Source organism: Heteronotia binoei, chromosome 5 (genome assembly GCF_032191835.1).
Source record: "Heteronotia binoei isolate CCM8104 ecotype False Entrance Well chromosome 5, APGP_CSIRO_Hbin_v1, whole genome shotgun sequence".
Lineage (NCBI taxonomy): Eukaryota > Metazoa > Chordata > Lepidosauria > Squamata > Gekkonidae > Heteronotia > Heteronotia binoei.
In genome coordinates, this window is record NC_083227.1 from 8,849,802 (window position 1) to 8,866,464 (window position 16,663).

The 16,663-nt window shown below is 48.1% G+C and overlaps 1 protein-coding gene across 1 annotated transcript; it reads right to left on the minus strand.

Annotated features, from left to right (window-relative positions):
- Positions 1 to 1,644: 1,644 nt before the first annotated feature.
- LOC132571649 (zinc finger protein ZFP2-like) lies at positions 1,645 to 11,792 on the minus strand (the record flags this gene model as incomplete). The annotated part of the gene is made up of 4 exons (XM_060238445.1): positions 1,645 to 2,258; positions 5,584 to 5,734; positions 10,056 to 10,172; positions 10,338 to 11,792. Coding segments are annotated over 4 exons (2,337 nt in total), but the record flags the coding sequence as incomplete, so codon positions are not given.
- Positions 11,793 to 16,663: the final 4,871 nt, after the last annotated feature.

Below are 16,663 nucleotides of genomic sequence, written 5' to 3' on the forward strand. Positions count from 1 at the left end.
GAAATGCATTTGCCATGGAGGACTGCCTTGAACGCGTCCCAGATTACTGGCTTTGAAACCCCACAGTCCGAGTTTAGTTCAAAAAAGTTTTTAATCTCTTCTCATCACACGCTTTAGAGTCCAATAAAAGAGCCTTGTTGAAAGACCAAGACCGTGTGTGTGGTTCTCTTATGTTTGTGTTTATGCGACATTCTAACCAAGCATGGTCAGATAGAGTTCTAAGACCGATGTCTGAGTAACTGAGCTGGGGGATCAATGAATTTGAGGTCAGGAAGTAGTCTATACGGGTGAAAATGTTGTGATACAATGCAAAATAAGTATATTTTACTCCTTCATGTTGAAGTCGCCAAATGTCGCACAAGTGATGTTGTTTTATTAAAGAGTGAAGGGGAGTGCATGTCTCCTTGGGTGGTTTCTTTGGGGGGGGGGGTGATCTGTCCCAAGAGTTGTTCATTATACAGTTAAGGTCCCCACCTATTACTACATGTCCCTCTTGGAATAAGGACAGTTTAGCAAGAATATCCTGCATGAATGTGAACTGATTGTCATTTGGGGCGTATAGGCATGCAAAAGTATACAAAGAGCCTTCTAGAAGGCCTTTAATGAAAAGGTAGCGCCCCATTTGGTCTATTTCTTGAGCTATTGGTGAGAAGCGTACCTTATTGGAGATGAGAATAGCTACCCCATGGGATTTGGATGTTCTTGCTGCTTGGAATTGAAGAGGGAAGCGTTTGGTCTGGAAAACTGGATGACCCTTATTCTTCAAGTGAGTCTCTTGTAGAAAAAGAATGTCTGGTGAGAGTTTAAGGAGAGCTGATTGAGTTTTCTTTTTTTATATATAATGTTGTTGAGACCGCGACAGTTTAAAGAAATTAGCTTAATGTCACCTGCCATAGCACCAAACGTAAAGGAATGGGATGAGTGGAGAAGCCTTGTGTAGTGCGATATAGACATATAGCCATTTTAAGAAATGTAAAGGATAAAGCAGAAGCACCCACTCACTCCTCATTGTTATGACGATTGCAGTGCAGAAAAAATATTGCCATGCCCATGCCAGTATAGTATTTAGATTATTACAGGGGATCCCCATATGAAATGCTTGGTGATTGTAGATTCTAAAAGGAAGCATGACGTTGACTATGTCAGATGCATTACTTTCAGGAGACCTGTAGGTGGCAGTATTGCACTGTAATTTGAAAACTCTGAGCTCCACTGAGGGGCTCTTTGTGTGATTCGCCATTAGCTGCAGCGAATATCCTATCGAGTTGAGAGCAAAACTGTGGCGCCTTTTCAGAACAGACCTGCCCACAGCTGATAGGACAGCACCAGGAGAGAAAAGAAAATACACCGTACCAGCCAGTTTGACTATGAGAATGCAGAGTATAAAAAGAGAAACGAGAAATAAAACAAGAACAGAGACAGAGCACTCCAAGAACCCTCCCCCCCACCTCTCTCCCATCCAAAAACCCCCCCTTCAACATCCCCTACCCTACCCCCCGCTCCCCCCACATATAAAACTGATACCTTAATTTTTTCATCATTTTCTGCTATAGCAAAAAGTTAATACTAACTACAAAGCTAAATAAACTTAACGTAGGGGGAAGAACAACCCCTTCACAATCCAACCCAGCAATAGTCTATGTGCTAAAAGAAACCCCTTGGCTCCGGCCGAACGTGTTTACACAACTGAAGTTCCCGCCGTACTGCTGTGGTTGCTAGACCCTCCGAAGGGGGAGTGCTACTAGAAGCTAGAGAGATCAGTGAACAAAGAACTTTACGCTTCCTTCGATGGCTTGAAGACGATCGTGCTAGCCCAGGCTGGCCGGCAGAGGAGTCCGTCCGTCCGTTCGGGAGAAGACGATGCAGGCGCGCGGCAGAGGCAGGCCGTTCAAGGCGGAGGGTGGCAAGAAGCTCCCTCCCAGAAGCAGGGTCGGAGGCAGTCAGGCGCTGGCCCTGGTGCACCACGAGAAGTTGGACTGGAGTAGACCATCTGAAGCGGATTTTGTTTTCTATCAGGCAGGAGACGATCGGGCGCAGTTCTTTGTGATGTTGCAGCATCTCTGGAGACAGATCCAAAAGGACAGGGATCGTCTTGTTGTTGAATAGCAGTCCATTTTCAGAGCGAGCTTTGGCTAAAATGCTTTCCCTGGTGCGGGCGTCGGGGAAAGTGGCAATGATGTCTCGGGGGAATTCAATCGAGCGTTGTGTACGAGGCCTCAGGCGAAACGCAGTTTCAATGACTGGGGCAACGCCATTTTCTAGGTTGAAGATAGAGGCCAACCAGTTCAATTAGACACACCTGTAGGGAATCCCTCCTCACCTGTTCTGCCTGCCTCTTCTCCTCTGCCTGACTCAGGAGGAAACCTTCGGCCAGGGCCACTGCCTGGAAACTGGTCTCCGGCCCACATCCTCTGACCCAGCACTGCATTTCCTGGGGCAGGAGAGTCAAGAACTGCTCCAGGATCACCAGGTCCAGGATCTGCTTCTTGGTGTGCCTCTCCGGCTTCAGCCACTGGTTGCAAAGGCCATGGAGCCGGCTGCAAACCTCTCGGGGCCCATCGGCCTCATGGTAGCGGAACTGCCAGAAGTGTTGGCAATGAACATCTGTAGTCATAGTGGTCTTAGCCAGGCTCTCAGGCACAGCTCTTTCCCAGAATTCAGCACCACTTCCAGGTTGGGTTTGATGGGGGCTCTTTCTTGCTCTCTTTCCAGTTTCAGGTCCTTCTGGGTCCTGCTCTTCCATCTCCTTCCGTTTCTCTTGGGCCGCCTCTGTCTGAGAAAACTTGCCTTTATTCACTTGGCTCTAAAGAGAGGCTTCTCTCTGAAGGGCTAGGGAGAGAGACAAACAGGAGTGTGTCAGAAGGAAAATACGTACACACACAAACATGCAGACACAGATATATGGCCTGGGACCTGTCTACCTCGGGGACCGCCTCTCCCCATATGAGCCTCAGAGAGCACTTCGATCAAGTACACAAAATCTTCTTACGATCCCTGGGCCAAAAGAAGCACAGCTGTCCACCACTCGAGTAAGAGCCTTTTCAGTGGTAGCCCCTGCCGTATGGAACGCTCTCGCGGAAAATATCAGGGCCCTGCGGGACTTGCAACGATTCCGCAGGGCCTGCAAGACAGAATTACTGCAACTAGCATTTTTTAAAGAACGGGGAGGCGACCACCATCTCACCACCCTGCAGCACTGACACTGGAACCACCCCAGTACAAATTTAGGACGCCAACGAATTATTTTATAACATCGTCAGATGTAGCGCTCAAGAAGAACTAAAACCTGCCATTTGGGTCCTTGTGACAGTTTTGGAAATTATACTATATTTTTAAATTGCTATATATATATATATATATATATATATATATATATATATATATATATATATGCACCTATAAATAGAATCTCCAGTCCCAAAAAGAAGCAGGGAATATACCCCAAGTCCTTCCTCCAGAGAACTAGCGCATTTTTCTCTCAGTCCAACCTGAAAGAAGGACCATTTTCCAGAGTCCAGACTGTTTGGAATAACACCTACGCCAAGACCTTTAACACCTTTGCATGGCTTCTAAGTATCCCAATGGAGCTCTGCTGGAGATGGCTGTTGGGGGGAGAGTCAGCCAATATACCTGCCATGTGACCAGCCAATCAGCACGAATGATTCAACACATATGATCCCATCTGGGATTCCTTGCTGGGCCTCCTGGCCTGCAAAAGGCAGGCTTCTTATTCTTGTTAGCATCTCCCTTAACAAGATCTGAACCCTCCCCTCCTGGGACCGTGCCCTGGTGCTTCTCCCTGCTGTGCTGCCTGGGGGTCTGTGCCTCTCTCGCCTGGCAAAAGGATGCCCTTCCTCCCACCCTAACCCCAGGGCAGGAGGGACAGTTTGGTTTTGTGTTACATTTGCCTCTGCCCAATGAGCCATGAAGTGACGAGGCAGGGCAATGCGTTTGGGGGCAGGTGTGTTCTCTCCTTTTGCAAAACACTGATGCAGGTGGGGACTCAAACCCACATCTGTGGAACTCTGTGGTGTGTTTCCATGCCACGATCCTCACAGTGATGGTCTTTTGTGTGGCATTTTTTCCTCCTGGCCTTGTATTTATTGGGGGTGTGGCCACATCAGCATGCTCCACCCCGCTTCGCCCCTCAGGGGAGCTGCCTAATGCTCCGAATGGTGGGCGTAGGTTGTGTTTCCATAAGCAACAGCTGGTTTGCTAGGTGCTCTCCACCTTGGCATGGGGGGGGGCGGTATTTTAAACGTTCCTCTCCTCTGCTGGGCAGCCCCGGCCCCACACTGGGCCCACATCAGGGGCTTGGGGGGGGGGGGCTGCAGCCAATTCCAGAACAGGCCGGACTTCCCTTTCATCCTTTCCCTTTCATCCTGTGACACATGAAACTGAGAAGTCTTTTTGCAAGCACTTTATTGAAGAAATACAGAATTAGCACGAGGACTTTTTGCCTGCTCTTGTGAGAGGCTGAGAAGACGCTTGCGCTTTAAGAGACAATTAGGACACTGTATGTTGTGAACGGTGCAACGGATCTATGCATGAAAGAGATGTGGACTGATTTACTGATTACATATACTAAACCCATCTTCCACCATATTTTTCCTAATGGCAAAGTAGAATGATGTATATATTTGTGTTGCAGGTTAAAAGGCAAATTACCGTAGTTGGACAGGAAAAACTTCTGGGAAAGACATGCCTTCTTTTTGACCCAGGTTTATTAGCAATAGAATAACTAACAGGCATTCTCACATTCTGACACGTTACAGTTTGATGGTTTCCCACACTAACGCAACCCAGATCAAAGGCTTTCTGAATTTGTTAATTTTACTATTCTGCTATTGGCTTTTAACTTTGTACCACTTGGCATTCCAAACCCCACCAGATCTATGTGGCTCTGCTTCCTGTACCTCATTCCTCGTCTGAAGAAGTGTGCATGCACACGAAAGCTAGCGTTCTGAATAAAACTAAGTCGGTCTTAAAGGTGCAACCCACTCCTATTTTGTTCTACTACTTCAGACCAACACGGCTGCCTGTTTTGATTTATTGATTGTTGAACATAAGAAATAATATTTGGATCTATAGTAAAATTTGCTAGTTATGTATTCACAGCAGTTGATTGTGGTGGCTTTAGCTGTTTCCTTGAACCTCTGGGTTGGTGACATCCAGGTGAGGCCTGAAGTTCGCCCAGAATTAGAACCCAACACCAGGGCAGAGATCAGTTCCCCGAGAGAAAACGGCTGCACGGGAGGGAGGTGGCCAACCTAGGACAGCCACGGCTTGCATGATCCCCGCCTTTCTCCCTCCCTCCCACCCAAGATCTAAAAGTTTATTCCTTCCTCCATTACTTACTTCCCAGTAAACTTTCCCAGATCCGGCTGCTGCAAGGCTTTTCCCTCCTGCCGCTGCTTCTCTGCAAAAACCCCCCTTAGCCTTGCAAAAGCAACCCCCCCCCCTTCCCCGGAAAAGCCCCTTTCCTCTCCTGCCCCCCCTTCTTGTTCGGCCTCTCTAGCAAGGAACTCTGTGCTTTTAACTCTTTCAGTGCTGCAGAGGAAGGTGAAACTTGTCCTGAAGTACCTTCAGCCCGGCTGCCCTCAGACACGCCTTGTGCTGCTCCATGGGGCTGCTCGGGAGTAACTCTGTTGCAGGGGGTTGCGCTCCCTTGCTGTTCAGCCAGCTCAGAAAAAGGAGGTGGAATCTGGGTCCCCCGTCCTGAGTCCTCCCCCTCCTAGAACAAGGACCGTCAAACTCAATGGGAGTGAGGGGGGGGGGAGCATTACTGATGCTGAGATCAGACTGTTCTTTAAACAGACCATTTAGTGCAGAGGTGGCCAAACTGTGGCTCTTTCACAGGTAACGTGTGGCTCTTGAAGCCCCCACTGCCCTGATGGCTGGCAGCTTGGAGAATGCATTTAAAGTTGCTTTCTTTCAGTCTCTCTCTCTCCCTCTCTCCCTCATCTATTTGCTGCCTGCCATCTCTCAAACACCTGATATTCATGCCTTGCGGCTCTCAGACATCTGACATTTATTCTATGTGGCGCTTACATTAAGCAAGTTTGGCCACGTCTGATCCAGTGTTTCTGAAGCCTCCCTGGAGAGAAAACCTGGTAGGACCTCCTGGCCCTTCCTTCCATGTCCAGGGAAACTCTGAAAGCAGCTTTGGGGTTAGGCAGGTGAGGGTACATCTGGTGGGGGGCAGGGGGCTGAAGGTGAAGGACCCCTGCCCTGGATTATCCCTGCCAAGGGACCCCAGGCTGGAGAAAGGGGGGTTCTCCTCCCCGCAGGGTCTCTGCTGGGCTGGCCAACCTCCCGGTGGGGCCTGGAGATCTCTCCATATTACAATTCATCCCCAAACTACATAGCACAGTTCCTCTGGAGAAGACAGCTGCTTGGGTGGGGGGGGGGGTCCCTCTATGCAGTATACCCTGCCATCCTCTGAAATTCCCCGACTCAGAGTCAGCCGTTTCCACACCACCCATCTTTCAGGAGGTCCACCCAGGGCCCTTCCCCCTCTCCTCCACCACCCACCCTGCAAGGTAGACTGAGAGGGAAGGCTTGGCCCAAGGGGAGTCAATTTTGAACTCAGACCTTCCTCCAGGCAGTTGGCAAATCTGAACTATTATCTTCCTCACTCCTCCACCCACCCCCCATATTCTCAGGGCCCTTCTGAAGACCTCCTCCCTCTGTTGGGGTTGCCAGCTCCAGGTTGGGGAATGCCTCGAGATTGATGGGGGCGGAGGTAAGGTTTGGGGATGGGACAGGACCAACAGGACCAATCTGTGTCTCCATCAATCTGCAGTCATGTATAATCACCTTTTCTTGTAATTTTAGCAAGGTGGAATCATGTATTTTCACTTTCTCTTCCACTTCATGCACAGTTTTTGTTATTGCCACAGTCTCATTTCTAATGCTCTCCATTTCTTTTTTTAATTCTTGCTTAGAGTCCTCAATATCTTTCCTTATTTCCTTAATCACCTTTATTATCCTGGCTTCCATTGCCTCTAATTGTGCTTGCATTTTCTCTACGGGTTAATCTCGGCTCTAACATGAAAAAAAGCTCAAAATTTTTTTCCTCTAATTTAGCCCTGAACCATCAAAATCAATAGAATAAAGCGTGCTCTTCACAATAAGCCCAATTTCGCCATCCTACAAGCCTCCCAGACTCAGATATTAATTTTTAAAGTTTTTATTTCCCCCAAAATGGCAATAATGACTTTAACTTCCCTTTAAAAAATTTTTTTTTCTCCTTTGATTATTTTCAGCTCTCTCTGCCAGTCTGACATGCAATATTTTTAAATGTCCACTCCACCAATTTCATCAATTTATAATGTTCCAATCACTTTAAAAACATAATTGAAATTTAGTCCTCCCAGCAATGGCCACCGATGTTTCTTTCTGGTATTATAATCCTAGAGCAGGCTTTTTTAGGATCCTTAGCTTCCTTCTTCTCCCTCCGATACTTCCTGCTTGTCTAGCCCCCAACTCCCGTTTCACTGGTAAGAAGATCTCACGATGTCTGACGCACTTCCTGTGATAGCTGTGTGTTTTTCAGCTCCTTGAGACTGGCACAGCTTCAGTGACCACAGATAGACCAAACAAAAAATTCCTTTCCCATTTCCACTCTATCTTCCAGGTTTACAAAGTTCAAATTTCACCCCTTCTGTTCTTCTCCTTTTAAACTTACAGTCTTTCCAACTCCCACCTTTTCCCTTTCTTTTAATCAGCTTTAATTAGTCCCGGAGTGAACAGATAGTGATCAGTACCTTCGTTCTGTAGTTTACTCCGATCCACACCAGTCTTTTAAAGTTTAGATGTTTATAGTTGTCAAAGAGGATTCGGATCCTGTCAAGCTTATGCCAAATAGATGACTCTGAACACTTCTGCAGACGCTGAATATGTAACTTCTCCATGTATCCTTTAAATTTCTTCCACTCCTTTTTGAATATATCTAAATCATAGTCTCTTAAAGTTTTAGTTAATTTGTCCATCTCACTCCACGATAAAACTTTCACAATCCAATCCCATTTCTCTGGTATTTCTCCCTGTTTCCACAGCTGCGCATAGGAAGACATGGATTCCTGAAGGAAAGATCTCGTAAGGATTACTGCACAGCATGAGATTAAAGGGAACTTCCATGTTCAGACACAGTCAACCTTTGACTCCTGGGAGGCCGTATCAAGGGAAGCCGCCAGAAGGAGTCACTCAACAGTGAGATGATTGCTGTGGGTGGTCAAACCTTCTCCCTCGTGGAGTATGTAGTTTTTGACTGGCTACTGCAACCCCCCTCCCCGCTCCTTGGCACTCCATCCCCTCACAAAGCGACCCTGAGCTGACCCTCCACACACCATTCCATGGGGGAAATGGTCAAGGCTCTCCCCTGTAGCTCAAGGCACCTTACAATAACAAACATCTCCCACTGGAACCCGAAACACAGCAGCAGACTTCATATCTCCCTCCTCACTCCCTGAAGAGATACCAGGAATTCAAGCCCCCATAAAAGCCCTGGCAAACCAGCAGCCCTTGAGGACCCTCCTGAGGATCTCGGAGGGGGGCTCCACCCCCACCTCTTCCAGGAGCCCCGTCCACAGAGGAAGAGCCATAATGGAAAAGGCCCAGGCCCTGAGAAGTGGCAGACGGGCTGGGTGCGCCAAAACATCAGCATTTTGGTTCTTGTGAGAAGGCTTCAGAGCACTTCTATGAACATGAGTCAACAGTGTGATGCGGTGGCTAAAAAGGCAAATGCAATTGTGGACTGTATCAACAGAAGTATAGTGTCCAGATCAAGTGATGTGATAGTATCACTTTACTTTGCTCTGGTAAGACTTCACCTTGAGTATTGTGTTCAGTTTTGGGCACCACATTTTAAGAGGGATATAGACAAGCTGGAACGGGTCCAGAGGAGGGCGATGAAGATGGTGAGAGGTCTGGAGACCAAGTCCTATGAGGAAAGGTGGAAGGAGCTGGGGATGTTTAGCCTGGAGAGGAGGCGGCTGAGAGGTGATATGATCACCATCTTGAAGTACTTGAAGGGCTGTCATATAGAGGATGGGATGGAATTGTTTTCTGTGGCCCCAGAAGGAAGGACAAGAACCAATGGCTTGAAATTAAATCAAAAGACTTTCCAGCTCAACATTAGGAAGAACTTCCTGACCGTTAGAGCAATTCCTCAGTGGAACAGGCTTCTTCGGGAGGTGGTAGGCTCTCCTTACTTGGAGCATTTAAACAGAGGCTAGGTGGCCATTTGACAGCAATGAAGATCCTGTGAATTTGGGGTATTTGTGGGTTTCCTGCATTGTGAAGGGGGTTGGACTAGATGACCCTGGAGGTGCCTTCCAACTCTATGATTCTATGAACAAACATTTTCCGTTGGAGCCCAAAGCATAAGGTTTCTTCTGTAGAGTCAAGCTTTTTAAAGCAATTGGCACTTTTTCTGGATACACTGCAGTCCAAGCACTGCTCCTGACCCGAGTGCAATCCCAGCAGAAGCTTTCCATCCTTCTGAGGTCAGTAAAATGAGTACCCAGCTTGATGGGGATAAAGTGTAGACGACAGGGGAAGGCAACGGCAAACCACCCTGTAAAAAGTCTGTAAAGAAAACATCATGGTCTGATATCATCCCAGGTATTGGTAACAACTTGATGCTTGAACCGTTACTTAGATTACAGCCCTTTAAGGCAGCTTTGATGCCACAGAAGACTGCCACTCCACGTGAATCTCCTTCCACACTCTGAACATTCAAAAGGCTTCTCCCCTGTGTGGGTTCTCTGATGCCATTGAAGATTGCCAGTCCACATGAATCTCTTTCCACACTCTCAGCATTTATAAGGCCTCTCCCCTGTGTGGATTCTTTGATGCCATTGAAGACTGCCACTCCATATGAATCTCCTTCCATAATTTGAGCATTTATAAGGCTTCTCCCCTGTGTGGGTTCTTTGATGCCAATGAAGACTGCCACTCCACATGAATCTCTTTCCAAACTCTGAGCATTCATAAGGGTTCTCCCCTGTGTGGGTTCTCTGATGCCACTGAAGACTGCCACTCCACATGAACCTCTTTCCACACTCTGAGCATTCATAAGACTTCTCCCCTGTGTGAGTTCTCTGATGCTGTTGAAGACTGCCACTCCACATGAATCTCTTTCCACACACTGAGCATTCAAAAGGCTTCTTCCCTGTGTGGGTTCTCTAATGATACTGAACATGGCCTTTTGTACTGAATCTCTTTCCACACTCTTGAGCATTCAAAAAGTTTCTCTCCTGTGTGGGTTCTCTGTTGAAATGGAAGACTGCCACTCCAAATGAATCTCTTTCGACACTGAGTATTCAAAAGGCTTCTCCCATGTGAGTCCTCTGATGTGTTTGAAGATGGCCACTCTGACAGAATGTCTTTCCACACTCTGAACATTCAAAAAGTTTCTCCCCTGTGTGGGTTTCCTGATGCGTTTTAAGATTGCCTCTCTGATTGAAACTCTTTCCAGACACTGAGCATTCAAAAGGCTTCTCCCCTATGTGGGTTCTCTGATGCGTTTGAAGATTGCAACTCTGACTGAATCTCTTCCCACACTCGGAGCATCCAAAAGGTTTCTCTCCTGTGTGAGTTCTCTGATGCTTTTGAAGATTGCCACTCTGACTGAATCTCTTTCCACACTCTGAGCATTCAAAAGGCTTCTCCCCTGTATGGGTTCTCTGATGCTCTTGAAGATTGCAACTCTGACTGAATCTCTTTCCGCACTCTGAGCATTCAAAAGGCTTCACCCTTGTGTGGGTTCTCCGATGCTCTTGAAGATTGCAACTCTGACTGAATCTCTTCCCACACTCGGAGCATCCAAAAGGTTTCTCTCCTGTGTGAGTTCTCTGATGCTTTTGAAGATTGCCACTCTGACTGAATCTCTTTCCACACTCTGAGCATTCAAAAGGCTTCTCCCATGTATGGGTTCTCTGATGCTCTTGAAGATTGTCATTCCGACTGAATCTCCTTCCACACTTGGAGCATCCAAAAGGTTTCTCTCCTGTGTGAGTTCTCTGATGCGTTTGAAGATGGCCACTCTGACTGAATGTCTTTCCACACTCTGAGCATTCAAAAGGCTTCTCCCCTGTGTGGGTTCTCTGATGCTCTTGAAGTCTGACACTGTGACTGAATCTCTTCCCACACTCTGAGCATTCAAAAGGCTTCTCCCCTGTATGGGTTCTCTGATGTTTTTGAAGACTGCCACTCGTACTAAATCTCTTTCCACAACCTGAGCATTCAAAAGGCTTCTCCCCTGTGTGGGTTCTCTGATGCTCTTGAAGACTGACACTCTGACTGAATCTCTTTCCACACATTGAGCATTCAAAGGGCTTCTCCTTTGTGTGGGTTCTCTGATGCTGTTGAAGATGGCCACTCCTACTGAATCTCTTTCCACACACTAAACATTCAAAAGGTTTTTCCCCTGTGTGAGTTCTGTGATGCTGTTGAAGACTGCCCATCTGACTGAATCTCTTTCCACACACTGTACATTCAAAAGGCTTCTCCCCTGTGTGAGTTCTGTGATGCTGTTGAAGATGACCACTCTCACTGAATCTCTTTCCACACACTGAGCATTCAAAAGGCTTCTCCCCTGTGTGGGTTCTATGATGCGATTGAAGACTGCCACTTGTACTAAATTTCTTTCCACACTCCAAGCATTCAAAAGGTTTCTCTCCTGTGTGAGTTCTCTGATGCTTTCGAAGACTGCCCATCTGACTGAATCTCTTTCCACATACTGTACATTCAAAAGGCTTCTCCCCTGTGTGAGTTCTCTGATGCTTTCGAAGACTGCCATTCTGACTGAATCTCTTTCCACACACTGTACATTCAAAAGGCTTCTCCCCTGTGTGGGTTTTCTGATGCTGCTTAATATTACTACTTAGACTGAATTTATGTCTTGTCTCTGAGTATTCAGATGTCCCCTGTTTCTTTATTCTTTGATGTGCAAGAAGCTGTGATCTATTTCTGCTTGCTTTTATTTTCCTGTGCTTTGGAAAACGTATATTCCACTGTCTTCCGTCACGCTTCTCAGCCATACAGCCACCTTTCTTTCTCTTCACTCTGATTGGATTCCTGACATTTTCGTTCCAGTCTTCATTTTTATCTTTATCCGGCATTTCCTGATGAAGTTTCTCACCCTCCTCATTCCTCTGATCATCCTCTGCTGGAATAAAGAGAGAGAAACTGTTAGCACTTGGGAAGGCTGCTACGATCCAAAGGCATCTATGGGACTGCAGGAGGAAAGGACTGATGGCCCTTTGGCTTCATCCAGCTGATCTTAGCCACCCTCCACCTTCCCCCAAGAATATCTGGTATTTAAGGATACCTCCCCCACCCGTGAAGAACTTCAGCTGAACTCTTGCCCAGGACCTTCTGAGCCTCCAGATTAAGACCTCCCTCCCTCCTTATCCACCAGCACGTAGGATTGTACCAGACCAAATGTTGCTCAGAAGGGAATCAGGAAACTCATATGGTTATTTCTGGCCTGTTCTCTTGACAGAAGAGTGAAGGTCACTCACTCTGAACCAAGTCATTGGGAAGGAAATATGCTCTTGGGAGCTTCTAGAATAGGGTTTCCTAAACGTTTTCGCACTGTGGCCCGGGTATTTTTACACTTCTCCTTCATGGTCCACTAAAATTTGAGGGTGGAGCCAGGAGACTTTGAGGGTGGAGGTGGGAGACAGGAAATGATGTACAAACAAATGATGTACAAACAGCAGAAAACTAAATGATGTACAAACAGCAGAAAACTAAAAATAAAAAATGCTCTCAGCTTGGGAAAATATGAAATGGCAGTGGTAGGGGGGGGACGGAGAGAGGGAGAGAGAGAGAGAGAAAGAAAGGAAAACGTTAAATGGCAGCCTGCGAAAAGATTAAATGGCAGGGCATTTCAAGCTTCTTCCCCCCCACCCCACTCTACTCAGATTAGGAATGGCAAAGAAGGGAGGGAGACAGGGGAAAAGACTAACTGACAGAGAGAGAGAGAGAGGAAGGGGAGTAGGAAATAAGGCAAATAGGGAAAAAGAAGGAAGGAAGGAAGGAAGGAAGGGAGGGAGGAAGGAAGGAAGGAAGGAAGGAAGGAAGGAAGGAAGGAAGGAAGGAAGGAAGGAAGGAAGGAAGGAAGGAAGGAAGGAAGAGTTGGAAACAGAGAAAAAAAGAAAGAAAGAGAAAGGAAAGAGGAAGGAAGGAAAAGGGAGGGAAGGAGTGAAAGAAAGGAGGGGGAAAAGGAAGAGAGAAAGAGAAAAAGAAAAGGAAAATGGAAAGAAACGTGATGGGAGCAACTCATCTTTTAAACTGCTGACCCTAGCAGCACAAGCAGGGCTGGCCAGGGAAGTCAGGCCTAGTTCCCCCGCCATCGCCTCCTCCTCCCTCCCTTCCCCCCCCCCAGTCAGTTTCAGGCTGATTAAGGCGCCCCTCCCCCCCCTCAGGTCGGCAGGGAAAACAGCGCTGAGCTCTCCCTCAGCGCAGCTGCAGGCCGGCAGCAGGTTGAACATGCATCCAAAAAGTCCACCGCTGCTTCTCCCTCCCCCGCACTTCCTGGTTGGGAAGGAAGTGTGGGGGAGGGAGCAGCAGTGGCGGCCTTTTCGGACATTCGTTTGACCTGCTCCCACACGAAGTGAGAGTTCAGCTCCGTGTTCCCCGTTGGGGGAAGGGAAGGGGCGCCTTAACCAGCCTGAAACTGACCTGAGGGGGGAGGGAGGAAGGGAGGAGTCATGAGGGGGGCGCAATGCCACGGGGAGGAGAAGCGGGGGTGGGGGATGGAGGCCACCGGTGGCCCCGCAACCTGGCACTGAGACCAGCGTGTCCCAGTGCCAGGTCCCGACCCTGCTGTTGGGAAACGCCGCTCTAGAAGAACCCTGCAATCTGTCTTCGAATGCAAAGCCGTTCTTTCTCCGCCAGTTTCTCTTATACTTTTGGCTTTGTTTGCAGAGAGAGAGGGAGACAGAGAGAGAGAAAGCCATCAGTCTTACATGGGGAAGGAAAGATATTAAAGACTAACAATTCTTCTGGAAGGTCAGCACCACAGTCCACATCAAAGCCCGGAATCTGAACCAGTGAATGCAGAATGGCATAGAATCCTAGTTCCCCCAAGGGTTACAGGTATTAAGGTGTGATTTGTGGTTGTTCATAATATGAGCCTCTCTGCAGTTAACACCATCATTTCTTTCAAGGCCAGACCCCAGAATGTGGTCATTGGTTAATCGTGAGAACCTTTATCCTGTTCTGCAAACAGGAGGGTGAGGGGATGAGGATGCTCAGGGGTGGCCCAATGCCCCATGGCTCCCTAGGCAGACTCGCTGCCTGGCGCCCTCCCCCACAGCGCCCCCCCGTAGCTCCATGTTCCCCCCCCCCAGCTCTGTGCTCCCTCTCCCCGCCGAGACTCACCAGTCAATCAATCGATAAATATATAAATATCTTATTGATAAATTAACTGATTATTGGGCTAGAGCTTTCGACTCTTATATCACCTCCTACCTGATCCTTTTCCCTGGAGATTCTGGGGGATGGGCCTGGGACCTTCCTTAGGAGGTGGGGAGCTCTCCTCCTTTGGGGTTTTTTAAAAAGAGGAGAGGACTCTCAATGAGGACAGGAAGCTACCAGCTGGACATGAGGAAAAACTTCCCATAGTAAGATTTGTAGAATCAGCTACCCCGAGAAGAGGTGAGTTCCCCCTCCCTGGCAGTCTTTCAGCAGTGGCTGGACAAAAACTCATCAGGGATGTTAATCAAGGCTGATCCTGCATTGAACAGGGGGCTGGATTAGATGGCCTCTATGGCCCCTTCCAACTCTGTGATCCTGGGATTCTAACAGAGGCTAGACGGCCACCTGACACCAATGCTGATTCTGTGAACTTAGGTAGACAACGGGAGGGTGGAAAGGAAGGGCTGCATCAGTGCTTAGTTCTTGTGGTTCTTTCTTACATGCTTCTTACTACATTCCGGGAGAGGCAGAAGAGAAGCACCAGGGACCTATGAGCCTTAGGAATTATAAATACTGCCAATGTATTTCAGACTTCTGTCAGTTGTTTTTGCTCTACAAGGAGGGAAATGAGGAGTGGAAATGCAATGGCAGGAGATAGCACCATCCTGTTGGACCAGACATGACTAGAACAATTCTGGGGACTTGACGGTCATAGGAATGAGCTTTCAGAGTGTCTCTGGGCCATGCTGAATTGGATTTTTTTTTTTTATTGTTACTGCAACGTTTTAACATTGTAAGCCGCCCTGAACCCACCCTGCGGGATAGGGCGGGGTATAAATCGCAGATTTAATTTAAATTAAATTAAACCAGGTTTTCAGCCTGACACAACTTCAATATGACATCACATCTGTCCCAAGTCCCTCCCCAAGACCTCCCCACAATGTAACTGGAAATGCTGGGCCATAGTCTGCCCTCCCTACTCCAACTGCTGCGACCCCCAGCAGCCCCCCAGATGACCCTCCAAGCACAGGCACAGAAGGAAAATGTCCCCAGTATTATTGGGCCCCAGGGAGTGGTTTCAGAGCTCTGCTCCCCCAGAAGGAGGAGGTTCCCTTTCAAGGTTTGCCTGCCTTCCCCTCCCCAGGGAATCTGAGACCTTTTAGGGAAGGAAAGTGAGAGATGAATTTTTAAAGTTATGGGATAAATGGTCCTCCAGGAGTTTGTCTGATCTTTTAGAGACATCACAGTGTGTGGATATTGAGTGCCACCAATTAACTCTGTGTTGCCTATAGAAATATACATTTCCCCCTCTGACCTGACCTCTCTACCCGTCACATTCACAGGCTCCCCAGGCACAAGGAGTCCTTACCACAGGAGAGGGCATCTTGGACACGCTCCACCGCCTGCACCCTCTGCCCCTGCTCCAAGGATGCTCCTTCTGCCTCAGGGATTGCAGCTTCCATCTCCAAAGGTGGTCCCTGCATCTGAAACAGCAGCAAGGGGAAACGGTAAGAGATGGAATGGAAAAGAGACCAAGGAATGGATCCTGCCCCACTCCCAGACTCTGCACGCTTCTATCAGCAGATCTGATGAGTTATCTGCAGGAGTCAGAAATTCTCCAGCAGAAGAGGCTCTGGGCAGTAATCTGGCAAGGAAACTTTAAGTTAAGATCAGATATTGTTGTTTGAAGTAGACACACCTGGAGGGAATCCCCTCACCTGTTCTGCTTGCCTCTTATGCTCTGCCTGACTCAGGAGGAAACCTTCGGCCAGGGCCACCGCCTGGGAACTGGTCTCCGGCCCACATCCTCTGACCCAGCACTGCATTTCCTGGGGCAGGATGGCCAGAAACTGCTCCAGGATCACCAGGTCCAGGATCTGCTTCTTGGTGTGCTTCTCCGGCTTCAGCCACTGGTTGCAAAGTCCATGGAGCTGGCTGCAAACCTCTCGGGGCCCATCGGCCTCATGGTAGTGGAACTGCCGGAAACCTTGGGAACATACTTCTGAGGTCAGGGTGTTCTTAGCCAGGACCTCTGGCCCAGCCCTTTCCCAGAATTCAACATCACTCCCAGCTGGGGTGGGATGTAGACTTTTGCTTGCTGTCTTGTCAGTTCCAGGTCCTTCTGAGTCCTGCTCTTCCATCTCCTTCCCCTTCTTTTGGGCCACCTCTGTCTCTGAAAAGTTGTCGTTATTCTGAAGAGAGGCTTCTCCTTGGGGGGACAGAGAGAGAC